Genomic DNA, 12713 nt, shown 5'->3' with positions numbered 1-12713 from the left:
GAACCATTTTGAATTTTAAAGATAGACTCCAGAAAGTTGATGTCAGGATATGAGTGGTACAATGTCAAGTTTATGATGGGATGAAATGCATTGAATCTTTCATGGAAATTTATACATTCTTCTTCATAGTTAGTCCAGATTATTAAGATGTAAATGTAATGGAAGTATTCCAAGGGTTTGATGGAGCAGGATGCTATAAAGTCACTTCCCAGTTTAGCTATAAAAAGTTTGGCATGCTGGAGGCCACTGTTAGCCATAGCACGTCTGGTGTGTTTCAGATATGGCTCCTTACTGAGTCAGGATTACATCTCACCAGATTTATCCTCATGCATCATTTTTTTCTCTTCCAGAGTGGATCTCACCGGCTTCTAGATTCATCTGGCAGTCGGTTTTTTGGATCTTCATATGGGATGTTGGAGTATAGGGATTCTACATCCATGGTGACTAGGATAGCGCCTTGGGGAGGGGAACCTATAGTAGCTAGCTTGCTCAGAACGTCTTTGGTGTCCTGGGAATAGCCGGCTACTTTTGTTTTTTTTATTATCAGCGGTTTAAGGGTATTCTCTACCCGTCATGACATTTTTTTCAGTTCCCACTTTGGAGATGATTAGCTGGCTTCATTGGGATGTTGGCTCTTGTATCTTGGCAGCACATTGAAGATTGCTGTGGGAAAACGGGGTTGGTGGGCGCCCCAGTCCGCTAGCTAGAACCGAATAGACCAGGGATCGTCCCCCCTAACGCCCGCTCTCCTGTTATCGTGGGCATAACGCTACTCAGACAACAGTGTGAGGGTAAAACAGTGTGGCAATGCTTTATTGAACCACTAAACAGGCTGATAACGCATTATTATTATTATTATTATACATTTTTATAGCGCCATTTATTCCATGGCGCTTTACATGTGAATACGGGGCAAATATAGACAAATACATTAAACATGAGCAGATAACAAGGCACACGAGTACATAAGGAGGGAGGACCCTGCCCGCGAGTTAAACAGTCCCAGCAAAATTCCCCAAGATGGTGCACACCAGAGTCTCACCCCTCCGCTGACCCACCTGGACAATGGCAGATGCTAGGTCAGGGCTCCCAGGGTCAGCAACCCCACCTGTGGTATGCTCACAGAGAGGAGGCAACAACAAGCGCAGGGAGAGTTCACAGTCCACACAAGGTCCAAAGCCAGTCAACACAAGTGACACCACCCGGCCCATTCAATCATCTACACGGAGCCAGACAACCAGTGGGTCCCAAACCCGGCCACCTCCAAACGCACCCATGGTTCAGCGACGGTCAACGGAGCAGATCTGCATCCTTCCAACCGGAGCCGAAAACCCCAAGCCTATCCCCCACAGAACGATAGATCCGCGTCTCCTGTGATGATGCCATTATGAATTGGCTGCAGTCTTGTTTCTCGTCCACTGGGCGTCCTGCAGAAGGTCCTGCTGTGTCATGCTCTCTGTCTCCAAGTCTCTTTATACAGAGGCCTGTAACCTATTTTTAGATTTACCCAGTGTGCTTCAGTCCACCCTCACAGATAAGGTGAAGAATGGTGATGACCAAGTTTCCTTGTTTGATTATATAATTATTTGCATAGATTTTCCTCCTTTGTTTTCAAAATCAGCAAACTATCTGGGCTAGACAATGTATAATTAGCATATCAGTAGACCTCACTAATCATCAAGGATAAGAGCACACTTTGTTATATCAAATATCAGCTTACAAGTCAATATTATCGGCTTACACAAACAAAAGTCTGTTTTCTTGACCCACCAGAAATCAACACTTAAATCCAAAAGCAAATATACAGATAAAGTCAATTTTTCTTGGTTTGCGAAACATAGTCGTCTGTTAAGATAGAAATTGTAAAGAAACCAGATTATATCCAAGGATTCTCAAGTATCCACCAAGTCTCTTGCATCAGTTTAGAAACCATAAAATGACCAGATATCTAAGCTAATTAAGGATTTCACCTCCAAGATTAGTTTGTTTTTTTTCAATGTCCATTTATTATGCTGAAACAAGTTCTGGTGCAATCTGTGCATTTATGAATGATTTTTTTTGCCTTGTCTCTGTATTTGTGTTTGCTACATGATGGTTATATTAGTGAAATTAGGAAATTATGACTTTTTTGTGCATCTTTCCTCTCTATGAAGAGACTATTATATCACTCCCTAGGTCAGAGGACAACTCTTCTTGGAGTGGTTATGTGGGTAAGATGTTCATGGCAGCTTCAACTTACCTCCCATCCCAAGTGTCGGACATGATGAACCAGGACCGTGCCTTCGCTACTGTTCGTCTCACCTTTGTGGGACACAAGAATGCCTGCACTCTGGTGACGTAAGCACATTAACCCCTTTGGGCACTGGATGCTGTTTTCCTGGTGTCAGATAACGATGGTAATCCTCTGTTTTCAGGATCCAGAAACTGCCACGGCTCCTGGTCTCTTCTTCCAGTGGCCATCTCTATATCTATAACCTGGACCCACAAGATGGTGGCGCGTGTGTTTTAATAAGAAAACATAGGTAACAAGGACGCTGGTCGTCCTAAAGTGTTAATGGTCCCACTGATTACAAATATCTTTTTTGAAATTGTCAGGCTGGGTTCCCCGATCCTCTTCAGTCACATAATGTGTAGACTTATTGTCAGACTCCTCCTCCCTTGGTCACGTGACATCCAGACTGGTTGCCCGAATCCTCCTCCTTGGTCATATGACATGTAGACTGGTTGCCCGGATCCTCCTCCTTGCTCATGCGATGTGTAGACTGGTTGCCTGGCTCCTCCTCCTTGGTCATATGATGTGTACACTGGTTACCTGGTTCCTCCTAGTTGGTCACGTGACATTTAGACTGACTGCCCCTCTCCTTTTCAGTCTTATGACGTCTAGACTTGTCAGGCTCCTCTTCCTGTGGTCATGTGACAACCAGACTGGTTGCTTAACTCCTCGGTCATGTGGTGTGTAGAATAGTTGCCGTTCCTCCTCGGTCATGTGACGTGTAGAATGGCTGCCCTGTTCCTACTCGGTCATGTGGCGTGTAGAATAGTTGCCCGTTCCTCCTCCTCTTTGGTCATGTGACGTGTAGAATGGTTGCCCTGTTCCTACTCGGTCATGTGACGTGTAGAATGGTTGCCCCGTTCCTCCTTGGTCATGTGACGTGTAGAATGGTTGCCCCATTCCTCCTCGGTTATGTGACGTGTAGAATAGTTGCCCCGTTCCTCCTTGGTAATGTGACGCTTAGAGTGGTTGCCCCGTTCCTTCTCAGTCATATGACGTGTAGACTGATTGCCCGTTCCCCCTCGGTCATGTGGCGTGTAGAATAGTTGCCCGTTCCTCCTCCTCTTTGGTCATGTGACGTGTAGAATGGTTGCCCTGTTCCTACTCGGTCATGTGACGTGTAGAATGGTTGCCCCGTTCCTCCTTGGTCATGTGACATGTAGAATGGTTGTCCCGTTCCTCCTTGCTTATGTGACGCGTAGAATTGTTGCCCGGTTCCTCCTCCACGGTCATGGGATGTACTGACTGGTTGTCGCCACCTCCTTGGTCAAGTGATGTGTAGAATAGTTGCCCTTTTCCTCCTCCTCGGTCATGGGACGTGTAGACTGGTTGTCACCTCCTCGGTTATGTGATGTGCTGATTGGTTGCCGCCTTCTCCTCGGTCATGGAATGTGCTGACTGGTTGCCGCCACCTCCTCGGTCATGTGACGTGTAAAATGGTTGCCTTTTTCCTCCTCCTTGGTCATGGGACGTGTAGACTGGTTGTTGCCTCCTCCGTTATGTGATGTGCTGACTGGTTGCCGCCACCTCCTCGGTCTTGTGCCGTGTAGAATGGTTGCCCTTTTCATCCTCCTCGGTCATGGGACGTGTAGACTGGTTGTCGCCTCCTTGGTTATGTGATGTGCTGACTGGTTGCTGCCTCCTCCTCGGTCATGTGATGCATAGAATGGTTGCCAGGTTCTTCCTCCTCGGTCATGTGACGTATAGAATGGTTGCCCTTTTCCTCCTCCTCGGTTATGGGACATGTAGACTGATTGTTGCCTCCTCGGTTATCTGCTGTGCTGACTGGTTGCTGCCTCCTCCTCGGTCTTGTGCCGTGTAGAATGGTTGCCCTTTTCCTCCCCCTCGGTCATGGGACATGTATACTGGTTGTCGCCTCCTTGGTTATGTGATGTGCTGACTGGTTGCCACCTCCCCCCCGGTCATGTGCATAGAATAGTTGCCGGGTTCCTCCTCCTCGGTCATGTGACGTATAGAATGGTTGCTGGGTTCCTCCTCCCCGGTCATGTGATGTATAGAATGGTTGCCCTTTTCCTCCTCGGTCATGGGACGTGTAGACTGGTTGTCACCTCCTTGACCATGTGATGTGTCGAATGGTTGCTGCCTACTCCTCAGTCATGGAATGTGCTGACTGGTTGCCGCCACCTCCTCGGTCATGTGACGTGTAGAATGGTTTCCTTTTTCCTCCTCCTTGGTCATGGGACATGTAGACTGGTTGTCGCCTCCTCCGTTATGTGATGTGCTGACTAGTTGCTGCCTCCTTCTCAGTCTTGTGACGTATAGAATGGTTGCCCTTTTCCTCCTCGGTCATGGGACGTATAGACTGGTTGTCGCCTGCTTGGTTATGTGATGTGCTGACTGGTTGCCGCCTCCTCAGTCTTGTGACTTGTAGAATGGTTGCCCTTGTCCTCCTCCTAGGTCATGGGACGTGTAGACTGGTTGTCGCCTCCTTGGTCATGGGATGTGCTGACTGGTTGCCGCCACCTCCTCGGTCTTCTGCCGTGTAGAATGGTTGCCCTTTTCTTCCTCCTCGGTCTTGGGACGTGTAGACTGGTTGTCGCTTCCTTGGTTATGTGATGTGCTGACTGGTTGCCGCCTCCTCCTCGGTCATGTGATGCATAGAATGGTTGCCGGGTTCCTCCTCCTCGGTCATGTGACGTATAGAATGGTTGCCTTTTTCCTCCTCCTCGGTCATGGGACGTGCTGACTGCATAACCTTGTGTTCGCCTCTTCTCCTTGCAGCCTCCTTGATTCTGGGAAGGTGGATGGTGTTGGGGAGGGAGATGTGGAGTCTCCCACACCGGTGACGTATGCGGCCACTGTGGCCAGGCCAAGCGGTGCCCCCTCCACTGTAGCAGGTGAGACTCGCATGGCCGATGATGGCCACTGGGGCTATTTTCAGTGCTTTAACATCTGCTCTTCCTTCCTCAGGATACTCGGAGGATGGAGGGGCGCTGCGCGGGGAGCTGCTACCAGAACATGAATTCGCCGTGGGTCCAGTGCAACTGGATGATGAGAAAGAGTTTCCTCCTGTGAGCATTCACGGTCCCTGAGCTGTGGGCCCTGTGGGGGAGGGAGAGGCCATTAACCCTTGCATTCCTGTACACCTTGCTCTTGCAGAAATGAGTGAGGTTTACATTAACCCTTTGTGCAATAGACGGCTTATAATGTCCTTCTATAAAGGTGTCTCACAAGGGTGAAGCCTCCGAGCGGTGCCTTGCGCAGACCACCAGTGCGCAGTGTGACGCTCTCATCCCCCTCCTCTCAAGGATAAGATTCCCCCATTTCCTGAGCACAGGCGATGCTCTGAATAATGTGTACAACTACTGGAATGTTCCTTGAACCTGCTGAGGTTTGTAGTTCCAGATCCGCGGTGCTGCTTGCAGTAACCTGGGCCGTAGTACCACCTGGTGGCTGTATGGATGTTCTGTAGCAAGGGAAGATGCTGATGGAGAAATGCACCAGAGACCGTCACAAGAAGGTCTATACCCTCATTACAGAGGGGGCATTTCCCAATGTCCTATCAGAGATGATGTAACATCTACTGATAGAATTGTTCACAAAGTGACAAATATGGTAGAATGGAAGTGACACCGACCCTCACCCTGTGACGTGCTGCTCCAGTTACAAAGGTTGGAGGAAACCATTAACTGATCAGGAATTTGCATCATTAGACTAAATAAAAATAATCCAAGGGAGAAGAAACTCCAGGAGTGGGCATATCTACAGTGTTAAGGAAAACATGGTCGAGATCAGCAACACCAGGTGCCTGAAAACCAAACCAGGGAGATAAACTCCAGGAGCGGGCATATCTACAGTATTAATAAAGAAAGCATGGTCGAGATCAGCAACACCAGGCGCCTGAAAACCAAAGCAGAGGGAGATAAGAAACTCCAGGAGTGGGCATATCTACAGTGTGAATAAGGAAAACATGGTCGAGATCAGCAACACCAGGTGCCTGAAAACCAAACCAGGGAGATAAACTCCAGGAGCGGGCATATCTACAGTATTAATAAAGAAAGCATGGTCGAGATCAGCAACACCAGGCACCTGAAAACCAAAGCAGAGGGAGATAAGAAACTCCAGGAGTGGGCATATCTACAGTGTGAATAAGGAAAGCATGGTCGAGATCAGCAACACCAGGAGCCAGAAAACCAAACCAGGGAGATAAGAAACTCCAGGAGTGATCAGATCAACAGTATTAATAAAGAAAGCATGGTCGAGATCAGCAACACCAGGAGCATGCAAACCAAACCAGGGAGCTATGAAACTCCAGGAGTGGGCATATCTACAGTGTGAATAAGGAAAGCATGGTCGAGATCAGCAACACCAGGAGCCTGAAAACCAATGCAGAGATAAGAAACTCCAGGAGTGGGCATATCTACAGTGTGAATAAGGAAAGCATGGTCGAGATCAGCAATACTAGGAGCCTGAAAACCAATGCAGAGATAAGAAACTCCAGGAGTGATCAGATCTACAGTATTAATAAAGAAAGCATGGTCGAGATCTGCAACACCAGGAGCCTGAAAACCAAACCAGGGAGATAAGAAACTCCAGGAGTGGGCATATCTACAATGTTAGTAAAGAAAGCATGGTTGAGATCAGCAACACCAGGAGCCTGAAAACCAAAGCAGAGGGAGATAAGAAACTCCAGGAGCGGGCATATCTACAGTATTAATAAAGAAAGCATGGTCGAGATCAGCAACACCAGGAGCCTGAAAACCAAAGCAGAGGGAGATAAGAAACTCCAGGAGCGGGCATATCTACAGTGTAAATAAGGAAAGCATGGTCGAGATCAGCAACACCAGGAGCCTGAAAACCAAACCAGGGAGCTAAGAAACTCTAGGAGCGGGCATATCTACAGTGTGAATAAGGAAAGCATGGTCGAGATCAGCAACACCAGGAGCCTGAAAACCAAATCAGGGAGATATGCCCACTCCTGGAGTTTCTTATCTACAGTATTAATAAAGAAAGCATGGTCGAGATCAGCAACACCAGGTGCCTGAAAACCAAAGCAGAGGGAGATAAGAAACTCCAGGAGCGGGCATATCTACAGTGTGAAAAAGGAAAACACAAGTGAGATCAGCAACACCAGAATAAGAATTGTGGAATGATCTAGAAGCCGAGAATCCTCTCTATCCCCCAGGAGGAGATCGTCTACATACCGCCCAGTGCTGGTCATTATTGCCCGATTAGACCAGCTCAGCAGAACTTCATGTACACAGGACGCTGGCCTCTCTGCTTGGTCTGTGAGCGCAGAATAAGTGCTTTACTGCCAGCACACCTGTTTAGAGAGGACAATGAGCTGCCGAGAACGATGATTTTAATGCGGCTTAAACCATCCAATTACCTTCACAATTTTCATTGTGTGATTTTCTTTTTCTCCTTTGTATTTACAGTAGCTGATGATTGATTTAACAAAAACTCCTTTCTAATGATCATCTCGCCATAATGGACCTTTCATATGACCCAAAGTTAGAGGCCTCCATGCACATTGGAGGAAAATTGGACCAACCGGCTGCTTATGCTATGTGTATGGGGACATGATTTTTAACAAGGGAATATCTGGTGTCCAGACTAGACTGACAGAAAACAGTATCAATAATTTTAAAAAATCCATAGAAGGTTTTGTGAAGAGTCCATCTTGTACCATAATAATGAGAAGAACTGTATGAGCTTGTGATCCGTGGAGTACAGCTGTAGACGTGAGGATATGGACAGAATGGAGCCCATTACTGTGATTTGTCATCATCAAGCACCGTTCTATCTCTCCTTCATCATGTTATTACTGGATTTATACTGCCGCTATCTTAGGAGCCTTATTCTACAGATTAATTTATTTTTAAGCGGACTCAAGCGCATTATTCCATCCGGCTCACCGCCCCGTGTAGACGGCTCACTGCACCGTGCAGACTGGCTCACCACCCCATGCAGACTGCCTTACCACCCCGTGTAGACGGCTCACTGCCCCGTGCAGACTGCCTCACCATCCTGTGTAGATGGCTCACTGCCCCATGCAGACTGGCTCACCGCCCCGTGCAGACTGCCTCACCGCCCCTTGTAGACGGCTCACCTCCCAGTGCAGACTGGCTCACCGCCCCTTGTAGACAGCTCACCACCCCATGCAGACTGCCTTACTACCCCGTGTAGATGGCTCACCGCCCCGTGCAGACTGCCTCACCATCCTGTGTAGCTGGCTCACCGCCCCGTGCAGACTGCCTCACCGCCCCTTGTAGACGGCTCACCGCCCCGTGTAGACTGCTCACCGCCGCGTGCAGACTGCCTCACCATCCCGTGTAGATGGCTCACTGCCCCATGCAGACTGGCTCACCGCCCCTTGTAGACGGCTCACCTCCCAGTGCAGACTGGCTCACCGCCCCTTGTAGACAGCTCACCACCCCATGCAGACTGCCTTACTACCCCGTGTAGACGGCTCACCGCCCCGTGCAGACTGCCTCACCATCCTGTGTAGCTGGCTCACCGCCCCGTGCAGACTGCCTCACCGCCCCTTGTAGACGGCTCACCGCCCCGTGCAGACTGGCTCACCGCTCCATGTAGACTGCGTCACGGTCCCTTGTAGATGGCTCACTGCCCCGTGCAGATTGGCTCACCGCCCCGTGTAGACTGCTCACTGCCCCGTGCAGACTGGCTCACCGCCCCATGTAGACTGCCTCACCGTCCCTTGTAGATGGCTCACTGCCCCATGCAGACTGGCTCATCGCCCTGTGTAGCTTGGCTCACTGCCCCGTGTAGATGGCTCACCGCCGCGTGCAGATTGGCTCACCGCCCCGTGCAGACTGGCTCACTGCCCCATGTAGACTGATCACCACCCTGTGTGTGCGCATTTTAAATGTGGTTGTTCTTGTCTTAAAATGCTATTAAAGGGCCACTTATCAGTAAATGGATAGATGTCATACAACACGGCAAAAGAGCACATCACCACTTCTAATTAAAATAGATATTCTGTAGTAAAGATTCAGTGGATGCCCTGCCACACTCTCCTTACAGTGGCATATTCTTCATCGGCATAGGGCTTGGTCCTCACAGAGTATCAATGTCATCAAAGGAAAAACTGATGGGACAAAGATCTGCAAATGAGACATCAAGGGAGAGAACGGCGACCTGGACCACCAGGAGTCTTGATCAGTCACTGTCTGCCGATTATCATACACCTATTAATAACAATGGACGAGGAACCCTGGAAAAATGGTGCAAATTCCTAACTGGTTAATGTCAGATTTCTCACATCCTGATGTCTCGGTGTCACATCCACTGTCCTGGGGTGTAGAGCGAAAGATCTGTGCACCAGTGTCTCAGACTCGGCATTATTCCTTAAGTTACACCAACCTGTGTCCTGAGCCGGGCACTATTCCCTACATTACACCAGTGTCCCATGCCGGGCGTTATACCTTACACCAGTGTCTCAGGCTGGGCATTATCCCTTACGTTACACCAACCTGTGTCCTGAGCCGGGCACTATTCCTTACATTACCCTAGTGTCCCGTGCCGGGCGTTATCCTTACATTACACCAGTGTCCCGTGCCGGGCGTTATCCTTACATTACACCAGTGTCCCAGGGCGGCCCTTTATCCTTACACTACACCAGTGTCATGTGCCGGGCGTTATCCTTACATTACACCAGTGTCCCGTGCCGGGCATTATCCCTTACGTTACACCAAACTGTGTCCTGAGCCGGGCACTATTCCTTACATTACACCAGTGTCCCATGCCGGGCGTTATTCTTACATTACACCAGTGTCCCGGGCCGGGCATTATCCCTTACGTTACACCAACCTGTGTCCTGAGCCGGGCACTATTCCTTACATTAAACCAGTGTCCCATGCTGGGCGTTATACCTTACACCAGTGTCTCAGGCCGGGCATTATCCCTTACGTTACACCAACCTGTGTCCTGAGCCGGGCACTATTCCTTACATTACACCAGTGTCTCAGGCCGGGCATTATCCTTTACGTTACACCAACCTGTGTCCTGAGCCGGGCACTATTCCTTACATTACACTAGTGTCCCGTGCCGGGCGTTATCCTTACATTACACCAGTGTCCCGTGCCGGGCATTATTCCTTAAATTACACCAACTTGTGTCCCGGGCCGGGCATTATTCCTTACAGTACACTAGTGTCCCATGCCAGGTGTTATACCTTACACCAGTGTCTCAGGCTGGGCATTATCCCTTACGTTACACCAACCTGTGTCCTGAGCCGGGCACTATTCCTTACATTACCCTAGTGTCCCGTGCCGGGCGTTATCCTTACATTACACCAGTGTCCCGTGCCGGGCGTTATCCTTACATTACACCAGTGTCCCAGGCCGGCCCTTTATCCTTACATTACACCAGTGTCATGTGCCGGGCGTTATCCTTACATTACACCAGTGTCCCGTGCCGGGCATTATCCCTTACGTTACACCAACCTGTGTCCTGAGCCGGGCACTATTCCTTACATTACACCAGTGTCCCATGCCGGGCGTTATTCTTACATTACACCAGTGTCCCGGGCCGGGCATTATCCCTTACGTTACACCAACCTGTGTCCTGAGCCGGGAACTATTCCTTACATTAAACCAGTGTCCCATGCTGGGCGTTATACCTTACACCAGTGTCTCAGGCCGGGCATTATCCCTTACGTTACACCAACCTGTGTCCTGAGCCGGGCACTATTCCTTACATTACACCAGTGTCTCAGGCCGGGCATTATCCTTTACGTTACACCAACCTGTGTCCTGAGCCGGGCACTATTCCTTACATTACACTAGTGTCCCGTGCCGGGCGTTATCCTTATATTACACCAGTGTCCCGTGCCGGGCATTATTCCTTAAATTACACCAACCTGTGTCCCGGGCCGGGCATTATTCCTTACAGTACACTAGTGTCCCATGCCAGGCGTTATACCTTACACCAGTGTCCTGTTCCGGGCGTTATACCTTACACCAGTGTCTCAGGCCGGGCATTATCCCTTACGTTACACCAACCTGTGTCCTGAGCCGGGCACTATTCCTTACATTACACCAGTGTCCCATGCCGGGAGTTATCCTTACATTACACCAGTGTCCCGTGCCGGGCGTTATCCTTACATTACACCAGTGTCCAGTGCCGGGCGTTATCCTTACATTACACCAGTGTCCCGTGCCGGGCACTATCCCTTACGTTACACCAACCTGTGTCCTGAGCCGGGCACTATTCCTTACATTACACCAGTGTCTCAGGCCGGGCATTATCCCTTACGTTACACCAACCTGTGTCCTGAGCCGGGCACTATTCCTTACATTACACTAGTGTCCCGTGCCGGGCGTTATCCTTGCATTACAACAGTGTCCCGTGCCGGGCATTATTCCTTAAGTTACACCAACCTGTGTCCTGGGCCGGGCATTATTCCTTACAGTACACTAGTGTCCCATGCCAGGCGTTATACCTTACACCAGTGTCCTGTTCCGGGCGTTATACCTTACACCAGTGTCTCAGGCCGGGCATTATCCCTTGCGTTACACCAACCTGTGTCCTGAGCCGGGCACTATTCCTTACATTACACCAGTGTCCCATGCCGGGCGTTATACCTTACACCAGTGTCTCAGGCCGAGTATTATTCCTTACATTACACCAGTGTCCCGGGCTTGGCATTATCCCTTTTGTTACACCAATGGCCCAGGCCCGGCCTTTATCCTTACATTACACCAGTGTCCCGGGCCTTTATCCTTACATTACACCAGTGTCCCAGGCCGGGCCTTTATCCTTACATTATTATATATTATTATAGCACCATTTATTCCATGGTGCTTTACATTTGAGGAGGGGTGTACATAATAAAAACAAGTACATTACACCATTGTCCCGGACCGGGCCTTTATCCTTACATTACACCAGTGTCCTGGGCTTGGCATTATCCCTTTTGTTACACCAATGTCCCAGGCCCGGCCTTTATCCTTACATTACACCAGTGTCCTGGGCCTTTATCCTTACATTACACCAGTGTCCTGGGCTTGGCATTATCCCTTTTGTTACACCGGTGTCCCAGGCTGGGCGTTATCCTTACATTACACAATTGTCCTGGGCTGGGCATTATCCCTTACATTGCACCAGTGTCCCAAGCCGGGCCTTTATCCTTACATTACACCAGTGTCCCAGGCCGGGCCTTTATCCTTACATTACACCAGTGTCCCGGGCCTGGCATTATCCCTTTTGTTACACCAGTGTCCCAGGCCGGGCGTTATCCTTACATTACACAATTGTCCTGGGCTGGGCATTATCCCTTACATTACACCAGTGTCCCAGGCCGGGCCTTTATCCTTACATTATTATATATTATTATAGCGCCATTTATTCCATGGTGCTTTACATTTGAGGAGGGGTGTACATAATAAAAACAAGTACATTACACCATTGTCCCGGACCGGGCCTTTATCCTTACATTACACCAGTGTCCCGGACC

The 12713-nt window shown here is 49.4% G+C and overlaps 1 protein-coding gene across 2 annotated transcripts in view; it reads left to right on the top strand.

The window, feature by feature from the left end:
• WIPI1 (WD repeat domain, phosphoinositide interacting 1) overlaps positions 1–12713 on the top strand; it is an 88012-nt gene that overhangs the window by 74094 nt on the left and 1205 nt on the right. For both annotated transcript variants that reach the window (XM_069748689.1, XM_069748690.1), the window contains 4 exons: positions 2176–2337; positions 2415–2522; positions 5015–5130; positions 5204–5304. In XM_069748689.1, coding sequence (XP_069604790.1) covers positions 2176–2337; positions 2415–2522; positions 5015–5130; positions 5204–5304 — 487 coding nt within the window. The remainder of the gene's footprint in view (positions 1–2175; positions 2338–2414; positions 2523–5014; positions 5131–5203; positions 5305–12713) is intronic.

This window comes from Ranitomeya imitator, chromosome 2 (assembly GCF_032444005.1).
Source record: "Ranitomeya imitator isolate aRanImi1 chromosome 2, aRanImi1.pri, whole genome shotgun sequence".
Taxonomy (NCBI): domain Eukaryota; kingdom Metazoa; phylum Chordata; class Amphibia; order Anura; family Dendrobatidae; genus Ranitomeya; species Ranitomeya imitator.
The sequence above is the reverse complement of the archived record's forward strand: the minus strand, read 5'-3'. Positions and strand labels throughout refer to the sequence as shown.